This window comes from Neolamprologus brichardi, chromosome 14 (genome assembly GCF_056152115.1).
Source record: "Neolamprologus brichardi isolate AB-2024 chromosome 14, ASM5615211v1, whole genome shotgun sequence".
Lineage (NCBI taxonomy): Eukaryota > Metazoa > Chordata > Actinopteri > Cichliformes > Cichlidae > Neolamprologus > Neolamprologus brichardi.
The window spans coordinates 26,106,433-26,124,214 of record NC_142117.1 but is presented as its reverse complement, the minus strand read 5'-3'; the positions used below and the strand labels follow the sequence as shown (position 1 = coordinate 26,124,214).

Below are 17,782 nucleotides of genomic sequence, written 5' to 3'. Positions count from 1 at the left end.
TTTTTAAGTATAACTATTTGGATGAATTGCAAAAAAGCACCCTTATTGAACTCGGAGTGCGAGTTGAGCCCATCCTCACAACATCAAACTAAAAGTAGAAGAAGAAACTCAACGAATAGCTGGTGGATTCTAGAACTTTCTGTAAATGCAGCAGGTGCCATTTTGTTTTATCAACTGACGGAGATGGATTACGAACTTGCAAGTCCTGGTGTGCTCTGTTCACTTTCAACCGAGGAACTCTTAACAAAAATACAAGAGTGGGGCTTAGATGTCACCGAAGCTGAAGCTCAGCGTTTCAGAGGTAAGTTTTATTTAAAGAAAAATGTAGCGTAATTACTAATTATTGGTTTAGCCTAGCTTAACGTATATTAGCAATTTAGCTAGTTTCGGCACTCTCTTAGCTCAAATTATGTCTTTTTACAAACGTTTTTACAAACGTTTCATGTGTAAAGTTGAGGTCACAGTTCTGAAAAATGAAAAATGTGTACACATAGTATTTGTATAAGTTTGAACTTATATATGTGGTTCGGCCACAGTCTGTGGGTTGGGTAACCCCTGCGCAGCAGAACGGCGCGAAATTTGAATCCCTGGTAGCTGAATGCAGTTTACCGTTAGTGTATTAATGGTTTAATAAAATCACGTTTTTACATCCATTCCAAGGCCATCAACACACATGGGTGGCTGAATATAACGTTCAAAGGAAATATCTTGACGCCGCACTTGTTTAAAATATAACAAGGGTGTCGCAGCTGGTTTGATAGTGGCGTTTTAAGCAATGTGGGAACTTTTTCAGCATGTAATCTGAGCTTGTAATACGGTCCTGCGGGTGTTATCGCTATAAGTAATCGGTCTGAAAGAACAGACGGCAGAAACTGTCGGAAATCTGGAGAAAGGAGTCACCTTAGTAGTGAATATTAACAAATTACAGCATTCTAGTCTTTTTTTTCTTCCAAACTTGAAAGGGCACAAAAGCATGCTCAGACTCTGCTCTCCTGTGTCCAGTAGTCCCAAACAAACATCTAAATTTAAAAATGAAAACTTTGCATATCGAGAGGATTCACTCTAAAAATTTGGTTTATTTTATTTAATTTACTGGTTTTTTTTAATGAATATTTCTTTGAACTGAAAGAAGTTGTACAAAAAGTTTTAATGTGTGTGATATACGGTTTTTACCCATGTAAAAATGTGGTGATAAATATCCTTACATGGAATTTAGAGTTTGTACTACCATTTATCTTGCAGACAATGAGGTTGATGGTGACACAGTTGACTGCGGTCTTACTGAGACTATGGTTGCATACCTTTTCCAAGGATCCTTCAAAAAGCAGGTTAAATTCAACCAATTTGTGTCAAGGATGAAGGAATCTTCAGTGACGCTGACTCTACAGACTGTCTCTCCAGAAGACTGGCAACCATCTACTTCGTCAACTTCAATAAGGTATTTTCTTATTTATAATGAAGTTAGTATGTCTGAAGCATACATGTTGGCCGTTATGCACTTTTAGGATTTAGTTAATATGATCATTGTTTCTACCATATGTATTGTTACTGTAGTGTTTTATACTTCAATTCATGCAATAAAAACAAACACTTAACTGTTTTCACAGCAATGAAAATACTTTGAGACTGCCAGCCTCTTTTGAAATTCCAAGATTTCCCAAAAATCTGCAACTAAAACTGGACAACAAAGAACCGTGCCATAAAAATCCAAGGGACAGACACACAATAATCAGAGTTCTATATGAAGCTGTGGCACAGTATACTATGTAAGTTAATCAGGGTAATGTTAGCTTGTTGCTTTAGAAAAAGCTGAATCTGTCATATTGAAAATAAACGCTACATTACTAAGAAACAATAACTGACACTTGATAAAGTTTGTTTGTCAGCAGTTGCTCTAACACTTATGTTTCTTCTGATATTACAGGTATCCCACAAATTCTGAATATGTGCAAGCTGTGAAGACGCTGGTAATGAAGTATCCTTTCCTCAAGGATCGTGAGGGAAATGGTTATGTAAGTTAAATTTAAAATTTGCATAAGGTTCCTTCAAGATTACAAAGTAAAAGTGAAGCTTTTTTCGATCTTGTTAGTAAGACAATCTGTAGCCTCTCAGTAGGTTTGTATGAAGTATGTTTACTGATTCTTTGTTGGGTGTACTTTGTGTAGATTGTTTTTACAGTAACTTATGTTTCTGTTCAACAAGCACACATGGCATATGTCTTTGAGACGTAAATTCAAATCAGAGCGGGCACCACTTGTCGACAGTGAGGCAGTGAGGCGTTGTAAGGAGAAGTTTGGTTCTACGAGGAGAGGGCAGCCTAATAAATGTCAACGAACAAGTCAGAGAAATGTTTGTCAGGTTGGTGTGAGGGACATCTTGAGCTATAAAATGTTCTTGCATCTGTTATTACATCTAAAACTAAGGATTAGGGATGCAACTGTACCCCTTTTTTCAAACCGAAACAATACCAATACTTGGATTAGAGCACTTGCTAATACAAAGTACCAGTGCTAATACTTCTACCTCACAAAAAATTATTAATTGGAAGGCGCTAAAAGAGGGTGAACTAGATTTTTTAAAAAAACAACATTTTAAATATGACTCCAAAACTAAAATTTCAAGTTAACAATTAAGATTTTATGTGAAATTATTTCAGAGTTTCCATATTTTAAATATTGGTTCATGGTATTGGTTAACTTTAACCGATACGAGTTCTTTGTGATGCACAGATCGTGTCAGCTCTAATTGTATATTTAGTCTTATGTTGGGTTTCTAATCTGTTTTGACTTTCTCTTCTCACTCTTGCTTTCTTTCAAGGGACCATGCGTCCAAGGAGAGGATTTATTATCCATAGACGCCCACTTAAAGGTCTTACAGTGCCAATATCAGAAGATGCAACCAGATACCATGGTGGTTCATAACCGTATGCAGCAAACGTTTGCTTGGCGGCAAAAAGAAATTGCAGATGGTATGCCTGTGGAGGATGTGTTGAAGAAGTACCCCTTCTTAGGGATGCCTACTGGTGTAAGTCAGAAAGCTGAATTGAACTTGGAAATAGCTGTCACATTTAACATGTTTATAGTAGTAAATTTTATTTGCCCTTGACCTTGCTTTCTTCATCTGTCCCTCTTTCCTTTTTTTGTATGTTCATGTAACTTCTTACAGTATTGTTGTTAAATTCTATAAAAAAATAATTATGCAGCACCATACATAATTAATATCAACTTTAGATAATTTCATTTTCATACACTGTTATTTTGTACTGAAAATGAATTTTTTACTTGTAGCTGTGCAACGAACTCGGGTGGATCCAACCAACAACGGGTAATGTAAGCCAGCGATTTCGTGAAGGGCTCTCATGTGTTGCAGCAAAGGTGATTGACCTTACACGAGGGAAAACCCCACTCTACCAGCTCTACCTTGATGCAAGAGAGGAGGCTCTCACTGATGACCTACCAGGTATTTGCTTTTTTTTTTTTAACTTCAAAGCTTCCATTTTATATAATTTTTATAGGTAACTGGAAATGCCAAATAAAATACATGGGTGATCTTGTGGGTTTTTTTTTTTTTTTTTTTTTTTTTTTTTTTTTTTTTTGGCAGATCTTGACACAAGGGCTGCGCTTTTATTCCTGCCATACATCTTCAAGGAGAAACTGGATCTCTTTGTCATACTTGGAGAGGTGTGTGTATTAAAATATTTAGTCTATATAAAAGGAAAACAAATGTATCTTTTGTTAAGAGACTAAGATATTGCTTTCCTCTACCTTCTCTTTTGACTTCAAAGGTTCATCCTAAAACCCCCTATCCAACTGTTCAGCTACTTCATGAAGACTGGAAACCAGTGTTCTCCAGAAGCGCTCCAAACATTGTGAAGTTGGATGGCAGTGAAGTGTGCAGAAGCTCGTGTATTTTTGAAGGAATCATCTCTTCTTTCTGCTTGTATTTTGTCTTCAACCTTGCTTATCCAAAACATCTGAAGAACACCCTGATTTTTCTCCAAAAGTACATTGTGAAAATAGATGAGGGTGAGGACCGGCCTCTGCCAATCACAGTCACCAGACAAATAAATCTTCTGTATTGACCACCATGCCTCAGCCATATCAGTGCTCCAAATGTGGCAGAAGAACCTTTAGTTTGACAAAGCTTATTCAGCACATAGGACTTATTCATTCCCATGATGCCAATTTTGATATAACTTGTGGACTCAGTGACTGCTGTTCTTCCTTCAAAAAATATGAATCTTTCAGACGACATGTGTATAGGAAACACAGAGAACAGGTGTTGTGTCCCCATAAAGACTTAGATGAAAATGAGCAGGAGGTAGTCAGTCCACACCCAAATGAATTTGCAAATGACATAACTGAAAATACTGAAACCCCTCCATCCTGGGATGAATTTTTGATAAATTTCAGAGACAATCTTTTCAAGTTCATTCTTAAGTGCAGAGAGAAAAATTCTTTACCAGTCTCTGTTCAGGAAGAAATTGTGGAAGACGTAAATTTTCTGATGTGTTTTTTCAAGGAGAACTACGATGCTTTTATAGCATATCATTTAGAGAAAATGGGTCTTGACGTGTCTTTGTGTCCAGAGCTTAAAAATGTCCTGCATTCAAATGAATTTTTTGAGAAGGCTTCAACAGCTATTCGATCTCCTTATTTGGTCAAAGAACATTGCAAATCAAAGCTCAACATGACAGAGCCTGTTCATTGCAAATTAAGAGACTCTGTGGGTCATACAGTTGGCTCGTATTCATATGTGCCTGTTGATAAGGTGCTAAAAAATTATCTTTCTCATGAAGACATACAAGATCACATTTTTTCAAGTGGCAATTCGGAAACTGATGAATTTCTAACAGATTACTCTGATGGAGAAATCTTCAGACATCATCAATTCTTCAAGGATAACCCAAATGCACTGCGACTCCATTTTTATGAGGATGAATTTGAAGTACTTAATCCCCTAGGATCTAAACGATCCAAACACAAACTTAGTGCATTTTATTACACTGTAGGCAATTTGGACAAAAGGTACACTTCTCAGCAGAGACACATTCATCTAGCGTTATTGGTACGCTATTCTTTCGTTAAGCGGTGTGGTTGGCATGTTATCCTTAAACCTTTGCTTGATGATTTGGAAAAACTTTCTACTGATGGCTTTACTTTTACCATTGATAAAACTGAACACACTATTCATGCTGCTCTTGCAACTTTATCTTGTGATAATTTATCAGCTCACATGATTGGTGGTTTTTCTATGTCATTTAACACTGGTAGAATTTGTCGGTATTGCATGGCTTCTTATGAAGATATGAAACAATCCTTTGAGGAAGAAAGCTTTGTTTTAAGAACATCAGAGGTTCACCAGTATCATCTTGCACGAATCCAAGAATTTCCGGATGATAAAACAATATATGGTGTAAATAGTTCATGTCCTTTTGACAGACTGAGTTATTTCAGTGTTACGCAAGCTTTACCACCTGATGTAATGCATGATCTGTTGGAAGGTGTAGTTCCTCTAGTTATGAAACTAGTGATTTGTAAAGCCCACACTGAGAAGCATATTACAATTAGAGAGATCAATGAAGAATTGCAAAAAATGCCCATTGGTCAGAATGACAAAACAAACAAACCAGTACAGTTATCAGAGAGACTTCAGAGTGTTGGTATTGTTGGATCAGCATCTCAAAAGTGGTGCCTGTTCAGATTGCTGCCATTTCTGATGGCAGACCGTGTGCCACCTAATTGTAAATATTGGCATGTTTTTCTTCTATGTCGTGAAATAACAGAGATTGTAATGGCTAAAAAAGTGCGAAAAGAGAATATTTTATTGTTGAAGTTGCTTGTCCATGAGTTTCTCACAAAACTGAAAAGTGTATTTGGGGATGTAATTACACCAAAGTGTCATTATTTAATCCACTATGCAAGACTGATTGAAATGTTCGGCCCTCTACGTTTGTTATGGTGTATGAGATTTGAAAGTAAGCACCAGTATTTCAAAACGTTGTCCCGCAATTGTAGAAATTTTATGAACATTGCTACAACTTTGAGCAACAGACATCAGTTCAGACAGTGCTGGGAGTTTTCTAACAAAAGTTTACTTGGTGAATTTGAAAATGTTTTTGGAAAAAGTGTGACTACACCATTTTTGTCATTACCACTGGAACTGCAACAAGCACTGACAGTCTATTGTGGTTTTTCTGAAGTTGATAGTGCTAAGAAAGCTTTCCAACGTGTGTCAGAAGTAATTGTGAACAGTGTCAAATACTGTGTAAGAGATGTGTTTGTCATTGATGTACTGCATTCAGAGAAGATTCCTCTGTTCTGGCAAATTAAGTACATATTTAATATTGACACAATGTGGGTCTTTTGTGGAAAAATTCTCATTCCTCTGTTATATGACAACCATTTTCATTCATACAGTGTTAGAGTTGATAGTGAATGGACGTTGCTAAAACCTGGACAGGAAATTGATGTTGCAGCTTATGACACATACTCTGTTGATAACAGTTTGTATGTAACAGTTAAGCAATGTATTTAAGAAGGCAATAAATGTGACAAGTATTTTTGACTTTGTATCTTCAATTTTTCAAATCTTGAGAGGAAAAATATAGGAAATTTGTGTGTAGATACTGAACCTTTAGAAAGACATTTTTGTACTCCTTTTAAGGGTTCTTTTTTGTACTTTATACTAAGGGTACAACTTTGCCCTTTAAAGTACAGGTTTGACGTGTAAAAGGTACAAATTACAAGGGTACAAATCAGTACCCACAGTTTAGGGTACAGAACGGTACCTTAGAGGGTACCACCCCAGTGACAAGCCATTGTACCCCTATAGGTACATTTCTGTACTTTAATTTCTGAGTGTGTAGCAGCAGGTCTTTCTGATGTTAAAAAAGTTCAATTCTGGATCAATGTCCTGCTCTGTGAAGTGTGTATTGTATTCCGTGTTTTGTGGTGAATTTAACTCCAGATTCTCATGATTAGCAATCCTCTGTGATAGCAGTGTATAATTCCCAGATGTTAAATTAGTTGATTGTTCCATGATTTAATATGTTGTGCTTTAGCTTCCGTTGTTATCTTCTGTTACCTGCTTTGATGAATGTTGATTGTTTGTTCAGCTCCTTGCATTTGTAGTCATGTTAATATTTTTCCAGATCCTGGATGCGTTTGATGACCAGCACTTTGGCTTCCTCCGGTGTGCCGTTGAGTTTAATAAATATTTTACAGTTTGCAGTCCATGTATTTTGAATTTTACCCAGTTTCTTTAGGTGTCGTGCTTTCTTAGCCATGTCAGCGTTGTATTTAGTTAGATGGTCATTCATGTAGACGTTTGATCCCTTTAGTTTTCTCCCCTGCTTCAGCAGTGCATTCTTGTGTTTCCTGTTTACAAATCTTATGATGACAGCTGGTTTATCACTAGCGTTTCTCCTGGGCAAAGGGTGGCATGCCTCGATGTTATTACAGTCCAGGTCGATCCCTTTTGACTGCAAGAAACCAGCTACCTGTTGCTCTGCAGAGCTAACATCCAGTTCTCCATGGTCCTCTTTGCTGTCAGCAGTCACAGCCCGAGCATATGACCGGGGTTTTATGTGTAGCCCTGTGATGATCACATCGTTCATTCTGGTGTATTGCTCCAGGTCCGCGACCCTGCTCTCCAGATAGACAATCCGTTTCTCCTTCTCTGCATTCTGATTGCGATGCGACTTTGTCTCCTCGACAATGTCCAGGATATATTTCTGCTGTAGCTTGATAGCTGATGTTTCTTCAGTTAAAAAGTCCAGTGACTTTTTGATGTCCTCAATTTCCTCAGCGGTCAGCGTTCTCTTAGGCCCCATTTAGTTTGTTGTCTCGCTCGCTCCGTTCCGTGTATCTGCGTCACACTGTAGTGATGGATGCAGACCTAAACTTAGAAAAACACATTAAGACAATAACAAAATCAGCTTACTATCAACTCAAGAATATATCAAGGATAAAAGATCTGATGTCTCAACAGGACCTGGAAAAACTAGTCCATGCATTCATCTTTAGTAGGCTTGATTACTGTAACAGCATCTTTACAGGCCTACCTAAAAAATCAGTCAGACAACTACAGCTCATTCAGAACTCTGCTGTTCGAGTCCTCACTAAGACCAAAAAAGTGGACCACATTAGTCCAGCTCTGAGGTCTTTACACTGGCTGCCTGTCCGTCAGAGGATAGACTTTAAAGTTCTGATGCTGGTCTATAAAGCTCTGAATGGTTTAGGACCAAAATACATCAGTGACCTCCTGACCCAGTATGAACCTTCCAGATCCCTCAGGTCATCTGGATCTGGTCTTTTATCAGTACCCAGAGTCAGAACCAGACACGGAGAAGCTGCATTCAGCTTTTATGCTCCTTATATCTGGAACAAACTCCCAGAAAGCCTCAGATCAGCTGAAACACTCAGTTTATTTCAATCCAGGTTGAAGACTCACTTATTCTCAGCTGCATTTAAATAAAGCACCAAATCCGCACTTAAGCTTAAATTTCAAAACTTACATTTTAACTACTGATTTTATCTACTGTTCTGATTTTATCTGTATTGATTTTTAATTTTATATACTGTTTTGTTTGTTTGTTTGTTTGTTTGTTTGTTTGTTTGTTTGTTTGTTTGCTTGTTTTAATCAATTTTAAATCATTGTTTTTGTTTCTAATATATCTGTAAAGCACTTTGAATCACCTTGTTGTTGAATTGTGCTATACAAATAAACTTGCCTTGCCTTGCCTTGCCTTGTATATGCTTTCATTTATTTTTTGTGGGGTTTTTGGCAGCATGTTCATATTTCTAACTTGCATAATTTTGACAGGATATATTTTTGTTAAGAGCAAAATATTTAAAGTTAAAGTTTATTTTTTTTTAAAGTTTATTTATTCTGGAATAATACTCCTGTCTATATTTATTTATATTTATGTTTAAAAAACATTGTTTTAGTTTGTTCAAAAAATGTTTACATTGTTTGGCCCGCGACCTAAAGTGTGCCTTGAGTTTTGGTTCCCTGTGCACGTTATGCAATGCTTTAGCTTCAAACCCCACTAAATTCTCCACTGAGGCCCTTTTAAATAACTGTTGGGAGAAACCTCTAAACATCCTGTCACCTGGTGAAAAAGAAAATCCTCCACTATGTTCACAGTACCATCAATCAGAATACGCAACACAAATCAGGCAAGATTAAAACAGGTCAAGCAAGAAAGAAAATAGATTCTATGAAATGTATGAATGCGTAATAGTGGAAGCATAATGTCTTGATTGCTTTTAATCCAAAATTATTGCTCAAAAATAAAACATCCTTGTTCCTTCTGAAGGTGACCTGCAGTTTTTGTATCGGTTATACAGTTTAAAATTTTAAAAATCTTGAATAAAATTCAAGAAAATTCAAAGTCATATATAGGGGTGGGTATCGAAAACCGGTTCCTGTTGAGAACCGGTTCCCACTGTTTCAATTCCTTGGAATCGTTTGCCATTTTTGCAAACGATTCCCTTATCGATTCCAGTCGCCCCGAATGACGTCACCACGTTGCGGAGCGTCATTTACCTGGCAGGAAACATGGCGGCTCAAACGCTAAAAAGTTTGGTTATACTTTACGAGAACGGATGACAACAGGGCAACTTGCAATACTTGCAAAGTAGATATTTAATTTAAGGGAGGAAACACTACGAATATGCAAAAGCATTTGCTCACAAAACACGCGATGACCTTAAATATATGTCGCTCCGGACTCGTGAATCTCAACCCAGCAGCAGCGGTAACGTTTGCACGTCCTCTCCCGTTAATACGGCAGGTAAATAATCAACTAACAGTGCGTATTATGTTAGCGCGATCTGCCTTATTACAAAACCTGCCATTACTGTGCATTTAGGTGACCATGATGAGAGAGACAGACAGAGTCTGGCTGGCTCAGATGCTGGCAGTTCTCGCTGCAGTCTACCGGTAGCGTCTCCTTTCAGGCCAGGATAGACGAATGTCACCGAGCAGTGACTCAGTTTGTGGTCAAAGGCTTGCACCCATTTGCCACAGCAGATGTCCCCGATTTTCGGTAAGTGAATGTGTTTAATTGTAGGCAGGGACATTATTGGATATTCTTGTGTAATTGCTACAGAAGAATATTTATTTTATTATTTTACATTCACAATTTTTTTTCCTGGGGACCCTGTGACACCCCATTGAAGAGCCGTAGGTTGGATCTGTTAAGATCTCACTGTTGGGTTTGTAAGGCCATGTTACTCCTAAATTTCTATCTTGTTCAAAGAGAAGATATAAAACAAAGATCTAAGCTAATTGACCTTAGTGTTCTCCTTTTTTTTAAAAAAAATAATCGATAAGAGAATCGATAAAGAATCGAATCGTTAAACAGAATCGAAAATGGAATCGGAATCGTGAAAATCTTATCAATACCCATCCCTAGTCATATAAGAGCATTATAAATCCTGGTCAATATATTTCTGAATACATAGAATGGCAAAATATGCAAGTATAAACAATATCAGTCTTGTATGAATCAAATTATTTTTATATTCATGATCTAATCAGTTAATTGTATTTATTTTCATGCATGTATTTTAATTTATGTGAAAACATTTTTACAATTCAGCGCCACGACCCATTACCGCCTTTTTTGTGTTCAATTCTGGTTTCAGCAGGATTATGTAACATTTGGGTCCAAACAATGTGATCAAGAGGCCAAAGCTTGAGGCCAAGATGGCAAATACCTCCACTGCATCTGCATAATTTCCCGGTGAGCTGATATAGACAGGAACAAAGGCCACCCATACAGCACAGAAGATTAGCATGCTGAATGTGATGAGCTTGGCCTCATTAAAACTGTCAGGAAGATTCCTTACCAGGAATGCAATTAGAAAACTGAGGAAAGCTAGCACACCAATATAGCCCAATAACACTGCAAAACCAACACTAGACCCAACTACACATTCATAAACAATTTTATCATTTTGGTATTGGGTGTTTTTATGTGGAGTTGGGGAAGCAGAAACAAGCCAAGCAGTGCAGATGACTGCTTGAATAGATGTAAGAAACAGAACTGTTCCTCTCTGCTGCATAGCACCAAACCACTTCAGACTGGTTCCCCCTCCTGGCTTGGAGGCTTTGAACACAGCCAGAACCACCATGGTTTTTACTAGGATGCATGAGACACACAGCACAAAGCTGATCCCAAATGCTGCATGTCTGAGTTGGCATGTCCAAAGCCTGGGTTGTCCAATGAACAGCAGTGAACAAAGGAAACATAACTTGAGTGACAGCAATACCTGGAAACTAAGTTCTGAATTGTTGGCACGTACTATAGGTGTTCTGTGATGGTAGATAAAAATCCCTAGAACAACAGCACATATAAATGTGCCGAGCAGTGAAGTTGCTGTCAAACAAATACCCAGAGGCTCATGGTAAGAGAGGAACTCTGTCTTCTTACGAATACAGTGGTCACGTTGGGGGTTTGACCAAAAATCCTCTGGACAACTGGTGCACTCCAAGGAGTCTGGCAAAAGGGAGAAAGATGATGAAAGGGGAAGATAATTAAATGCATACTATATTTAAAGAAAATAAAATTCAACATGTCATGCTGACAGATTAAAAAAAAAACCTGAAAATACACTTACTGCTCATATTACTGACTTTTCCGTCAGAACAAGGGATGCAGTCAAAACAGCATTTGGGTTCCCCCTTCTTTCTTATCATGTGGGTACCAAGTGGACAGCTCTCACTACATATTGATCGAACTGGCTGTTGGACAAAAAATAAATAAATATTGCCTGCTGCAATTCTATATAATTTAAATGTCATAAAAGGTAACAATCAAATAAAAGCATACTTAACCTTGTTTGATATAGAGTTCCAGAAGATTTTGTTTTCATCAAGTATGAGTTCTTCACATTTTAAAGATGACCCCTTAACCTCACCCACACTCTGAACTTTAATGCTTCCATCAGGGAGCAACAACCAGTTCATCACATCATAAATTGGCACAACATCACCATTTTCATCAAATGACACTTGATCACCAAATGGAGTGGAGAAGTTTACCCTTTCCAAGTAATAAACAAGCTGTTAAAGGTATAAGTATACAAGAAATAAATTTCACAGTGCAGACAGTGGCATTCTATATCCAATAACCAAATTTAATCTAACACTTATTATACATTTATATTTAAATGCATTAAAATCTAATTCTAAATTAAGCATGGGTATCTCTAATTGTGCAATACATATGCATACTATTTAATGTGCTCTAATATAAATATACTAAACACTACTTTTGCTCAATATGAAAAACCCATTTAGCTCTCTTCAGCTCATTTCATCTTATTGAATTGGGGTTTTTTTTTATCCGACAGGGTACATTTTGTTGTACTGAAAGTAATTATAGAACAAATGACTTACTCATAAATGAAGTATAAATTAATATCACACCTGCCATGGCTCCAGTGATTGCAAAGTGCCACAGCGGTGCCCACTGAAAGGCCCCCTTCCTGGCTTGCATTGCAGAATGTCATCAAGGGAATATGCCAGAGCATAAACAGCTTTGTACACATTGTACTCAGGCCGGAGGTTGGAAATGTCCAAGAACTCAGTATTCACATTTTCTAGATCTTCCTGTCCAGTGCATAATGCTCCTCCACCTTCCAGCCAGCCTGGTGGAGCTGGCGCAAATCTACACTGAAATGTGAATTCCCAAAACTGATTCACCTGAAATATATGATTGAAATATATTATTAATAGCTGTGTTTGTGTGCATCTGCTGTTTGTTTTTTGTTTTTTAAAGGACATAATTAAATTTTTGCAGCTAACACAGTAAAGTTTTGAACTCTCACCATGCTCTTTCCATAGCTATTACTGTCAAGCAGATCAGGGCGTATTTGTAATAGGAATTCCCTGAGCCCTGGTATTTCTCCTCGACGAATAGCGATGCCCAGTGTACCACCCAGGTATGGCATGAGCTGAGGTGTTTGAAGCACAGCAGCTGTTGCTGTCCAGCCTTCACTGGCCAACCACTGTAGGCTTGTTACATTCTGCCTTTCTATCTGTGCATTGTACAAAGCAGTATTGTAAATAGCAACGACTGACATCATCATGACATTGAAGTACTTGCTTGACTTCTACGAATTCTATACCATTACTTTTCTGTACTCATTCAAATAAAGACATAATACATGTATTAACCAGTTTAGAGAAACAAATTCTTTTAAAACTGCACCTCTTCCATAAGGTTTATCATGTGAGTCTCAAACACAAAGGCAATGACCACATGAGCTGTGGATTTCTTCATCACATCCACAATCCTTCTGAGTTCATCTGTGTCTTTGTCAGTGGGTAAAACCTCAACATAGGCAAGGCAACCTTCTCCAGACACACTCAGCTCAGTTTGTAAGGATCTGGCTGCATGAAGTCCATAATCATCATCAGTGATGAGCAGACCTGCCCAAGTCCAGCCAAAATATTTTAGAATCTGAATCATAGCACGTACCTAAGTGAATACAGATTAAAACATGAGTGCTGCTCATCAGCTGCTGTTGACTTTTTATATTTTTCCTGATTGATTTTTAACCTGGAAATCATCACTTGGGATCGTCCTAAAGAAGGATGGATACTTTTGACGGTCACTCAAACAGGAACATGTGGCAAAATAACTCACCTGTGAAAAATACAGACTCTATATTGTACATTGTTTTAAACATTTAATTTACAATTAAGTTAATATAAACAAAAATAATATTAAACTGAAAACTTACCATAGGTACTCTGTACAAACCTAAGATGCTGGAGATAGCAATAGAAGGAGTAGAGGAAGAATCACCCACAATCCCTACAACTGGAGGATTTCCAACACATGTATTGTGTAATATAATCTGTTCCTCTTGACCACTGATTAATGACAATGCTCCACGGAATCCAATTCCAAGTTCAACGCAATTATCATAAAGGGTGTATCCCAGAGTCACATTAGGTAGCAAGTTGGAGTTTTTGTTGATCTCATCAATAGCAAAAGCCATGGTTTGTGCTTGCCTAAATCCTTGTACATAGAAACTAACAAAAAACATTTTGATTTGAAAAATACATCAGGATACTTAGAAAACAGCTGAGCTTTATTAATCAACACAATATAATTACTTTAGATATTACAATTATGTTTATATTAGCATTAGGTTTGTCCTGTTTCTCTATTTTTTTCTGTTGTTTTCCTGTCATATTCACCTATGGCAAGTAGGTTGCTGTGGCTTAGAGGTAAAAGAGAGGTAAGAAATGCTTGAGAAAAAGTGGACTGGAAACAGTCCTCCCAGGATGACATCTCCACTCTTCTGCATTCTGTTTAGATTAAATTGCTCCTGTAGTTGGCACGAGGAGGGAAACAGAGAAGAGGGTATAGTATGAGAAAAATAAGAATACAACAAAACGAACAAGAACAAATTGCTTTGTAAAAATGAGCTCATGACAGCTTTCATATTTTCTGACCCTAGTCATTTCATTTTATTGCTTTGCCATTCCCTTTTATTGACATGCTGTGCTGATGAATTTTGGATACCACCCATCTGGGAAAAAGAAGGTGAAAGGGCAGGTCCTGAAATACATTTTGATTAGAGATTGGTTTCTCACAAGAAGTGCACAATGTGTAGATCTGTGACTTGAGATCTACACATTGAGCAGTAAGAGTTAGACTCGGGTGGTCCCATGACCGTGACAGGTGACAGGTAAACCTTAAGTTAGACTCTTTTTCTCCAATTGATCTTTCTGAGTTAACTTCAATAATTACTTCCTCCAAACCATCAACGTGTCTTTTAGACCCCATTCCTACAAAACTGCTCAAAGAAGTCCTGCCATTAATTAATTCTTCGATCTTAAATATAATCAACCTATCTCTAATAATCGACTATGTACCACAGTCTTTCAAGGTGGCAGTAGTTAAACCTTTACTCATGAAGCCATCTCTATACCCAGCAGTCTTAGCTAATTATAGGCCAATCTCCAACCTTCCTTTCATATCAAAAATCCTTGAAAGAGTAGTTGTCAAACAGCTAACAGATCATCTGCAGAGGAATGGCTTATTTGAAGAGTTTCAGTCAGGTTTCAGAGCTCATCACAGCACAGAAACAGCTTTAGTGAAGGTTACAAATGATCTTCTTATGGCCTCTGACAGTGGACTCATCTCTGTGCTTGTCCTGCTAGACCTTAGTGCAGCATTCGATACTGTTGACCATAATATCCTGTTAGAGCGATTAGAACATGCTGTAGGTATTACAGGTATTGCACTGCAGTGGTTTGTATCATATCTATCTAATAGACTCCAATTTGTACATGTAAATGGAGAGTCCTCTTCACACACTGAGGTTAATTATGGAGTTCCACAGGGTTCAGTGCTAGGACCAATTCTGTTTACATTATACATACTTCCCCTAGGCAGCATCATTAGAAGACATAGCATAAATTTTCACTGCTATGCAGATGACACGCAGCTCTATCTATCCATGAAGCCAGATAACACACACCAATTAGTTAAATTGCAGGAATGTCTTAAAGACATAAAGACTTGGATGGACGCTAACTTTCTGCTTCTTAATTCAGATTAAACTGAGGTTATTGTACTTGGCCCTGAAAATCTTAGAAATATGGTATCTAACCAGATTCTTACTCTGGATGGCATTACCTTGGCCTCCAGTAATGCTGTGAGGAACCTTGGAGTCATTTTTGACCAGGATATGTCCTTCAAAGCACATATTAAACAAATATGTAAGACTGCTTTCTTCCATTTGCGCAACATCTCTAAAATTAGAAATATCCTGTCTCAGAGTGGCTGAAAAACTAGTTCATGCATTTATTACTTCCAGGCTGGACTACTGTAATTCATTATTATCAGGATGTCTGAAAAGCTTTCAGCTAATCCAAAATGCTGCAGCAAGAGTCCTGACAAGGACTAGAAAGAGAGAGCATATTTCTCCTGTTTTGGCTTCCCTTCATTAGCCTCCTGTTAAATCCAGAATTGAATTCAAAATCCTGCTCCTCGCATACAAGGTCTTAAATAATCAGGCCCCTTCTTATTTTAATGACCTTGTAGTACCATATCACCCTGTTAGAGCACTTCGCTCTCGCTCTGCAGGCCCACTTGTTGTTCCTAGAGTATTTAAAAGTAGAATGGGAGGGAGAGCCCTCAGTTTTCAGGCCCCTCTTCTGTGGAACCAGCTTCCAGTTTGAATTTGGGAGACAGACACTATCTCTACTTTCAAGATTAGGCTTAAAACTTTCCTTTTTGCTAAAGCATATAGTTAGGGCTGGACCAGGTGACCCTGAATCCTCCCTTAGTTATGCTGCAATAGACATAGGCTGCCAGCTTTTCCCATGATGCACTGAGCTTTTCCTTTCCAGTCACCTAGTGATGGCCAAATGAAGCTTTCTGAAGCATTGAAGCTTGTATTGAAAAACGGTTCATTACTTGAAGCTTTTCAACACAGTCTTCTCTGGTGACATCTGGTGGCCAAAAATATGAAGAGCAGCTTGAATGCACAAAACAAAACCAAGTGCTTCGTAATGATTGCCCACTCTACAGAGTGGAATTCTGTCTGATATTGGGCCACCGTTGTGTTGCTTTAAACGTGTATTTTTTGGGGTGACAAAAATGTTGTTTATTTCTTTAATAAATAATTTTGACCAGTAAACTTTCCTTGTTTAAACATGCACCATTGTGTGGTCTTTCTTTGCTTGTGACGGCTTGATGTTGGTAAATACAATAATTGAAAAATACCATGTTACATATAATATACATATAATAATGTACAACACATTATGGAGTATGCTTCTGCTGTGAGGTCCCGCCTCCATGTACTTATGCAGTTAATCGCTAGACGGGTATTTTTATAAATAATATTACATTAGGGAAATTTTCCTATACATATTTTTGACCTGGGGGTAGAACTGATTGTGAACTGGAAAGGGAAAATGCTTATGAACTTGCAAATTAAAAACATGATGCATTTAAGGTAACCCTTTTCCATTTGAATTTAAGAAGAAAATTTGTTCCACTGTGCCATGGCCGAACCTGTTCCTTTTATATTTAGATAATTTCTCCTGCCTTAAGGAAAATCCCTTCACATGGAACAGAAGAGGCTGGAGTGCACAGAAACTGGTAGAGATGCAGTTATACAGTCTAATTGGGCCCCTCAAACTATCAGCTAAAGAGAATAAATAAATTAAATTGTTGCACATTTTGCAGACTAACAGTTTAAGATTATTTAAAACATAAAATGTATCTTTTTATAACATTAAATGTAAAGAGTCAAATAGAAGTCTTTCTAAAGTTATTTAATGATATTTATATTATGAAAAGCAGATTTTTGACATTTTAAGTTTTCCCGTTGTCAGATAAAATAAACACGCACAAAACAAAAGCAACAAGAACACAAAGCTGGAAAACCCACCCGATTGACCAAAATCAACTCAAAATACTCCCACACAACAGAAACTTCTCTATTCCTTGCTGGCTCCAAATCTCTCATTAAAAATATCAGTGGTTTGCTATCTGTCACCATCAAAACACTCCACAAATCCCGCAAATGATTCGCTTCCTTATAAACCATTGAGTCAGATACCAAAGCAGTTAGGTTCTAAATGAAGCTTCGAACGTCACTGATCACGTGACTCTGGCTAAACGAATCAAGCTTTGACAGAGTGCTTCTGAAGCAGTGTGTTGATTTTTTTGACACACGCACCGGAGCATCAGCTTCAAGCGGGCCATCACTACAGTCACCTTTCTCACTCAGTATGT

The 17,782-nt window shown here is 37.6% G+C and overlaps 3 protein-coding genes across 5 annotated transcripts; 1 reads left to right on the top strand and 2 right to left on the bottom strand.

Annotated features, from left to right (window-relative positions):
* Nucleotides 1–21: 21 nt before the first annotated feature.
* On the top strand, nt 22–6,181 carry LOC148098922 (sterile alpha motif domain-containing protein 3-like). 3 transcript variants are annotated; one of them, XM_087851023.1, is made up of 9 exons: nt 22–301; nt 1,243–1,438; nt 1,608–1,766; nt 1,925–2,012; nt 2,203–2,358; nt 2,818–3,024; nt 3,288–3,459; nt 3,601–3,680; nt 3,785–6,181. In XM_087851023.1, the coding sequence occupies exons 1-9, from the start codon at nt 22–24 to the stop codon at nt 4,079–4,081; spliced, it is 1,635 nt and encodes a 544-aa protein (XP_087707149.1). In that variant the 3' UTR covers nt 4,082–6,181. The 3 variants fall into 3 exon arrangements, with proteins under 3 accessions (XP_087707149.1, XP_087707150.1, XP_087707151.1); XM_087851024.1 differs by lacking the exon at nt 2,203–2,358; XM_087851025.1 differs by lacking the exon at nt 1,608–1,766 and having other exon boundaries at nt 166–301.
* A 957-nt stretch (nt 6,182–7,138) lies between these two features.
* LOC148098921 (uncharacterized) lies at nt 7,139–7,834 on the bottom strand. The gene has a single exon (XM_087851575.1). It carries the CDS (start codon nt 7,832–7,834, stop codon nt 7,139–7,141), a length of 696 nt encoding a protein of 231 aa, XP_087707701.1.
* A 2,764-nt stretch (nt 7,835–10,598) lies between these two features.
* LOC148098920 (extracellular calcium-sensing receptor-like) lies at nt 10,599–14,333 on the bottom strand. Its single transcript, XM_087851662.1, has 9 exons — nt 14,224–14,333; nt 13,761–14,055; nt 13,577–13,663; nt 13,226–13,495; nt 12,843–13,052; nt 12,442–12,717; nt 11,848–12,075; nt 11,631–11,754; nt 10,599–11,509 (listed from the first exon to the last, which is right to left on the bottom strand). Exons 1-9 carry the CDS (start codon nt 14,331–14,333, stop codon nt 10,599–10,601), a joined length of 2,511 nt encoding a protein of 836 aa, XP_087707788.1.
* Between the last annotated feature and the right edge of the window lie 3,449 nt (nt 14,334–17,782).

Coding starts and splice junctions, on each gene's coding strand:
- LOC148098921 (XM_087851575.1), bottom strand. CDS start 7,834: ATGGGGCCTAAGAGAACGCTGACCGCTGAGGAAATTGAGGACATCAAA.
- LOC148098920 (XM_087851662.1), bottom strand. CDS start 14,333: ATGCAGAAGAGTGGAGATGTCATCCTGGGAGGACTGTTTCCAGTCCAC. Junction 12,718..12,842: donor ATAGCTATGGAAAGAGCATG/GTGAGAGTTCAA, acceptor CATATATTTCAG/GTGAATCAGTTTTGGGAATT. Junction 11,755..11,847: donor GGAACTCTATATCAAACAAG/GTTAAGTATGCT, acceptor TTTGTCCAACAG/CCAGTTCGATCAATATGTAG.
- LOC148098922 (XM_087851023.1), top strand. CDS start 22: ATGAATTGCAAAAAAGCACCCTTATTGAACTCGGAGTGCGAGTTGAGC. Junction 1,439..1,607: donor ACTTCGTCAACTTCAATAAG/GTATTTTCTTAT, acceptor CTGTTTTCACAG/CAATGAAAATACTTTGAGAC. Junction 2,013..2,202: donor ATCGTGAGGGAAATGGTTAT/GTAAGTTAAATT, acceptor CTGTTCAACAAG/CACACATGGCATATGTCTTT.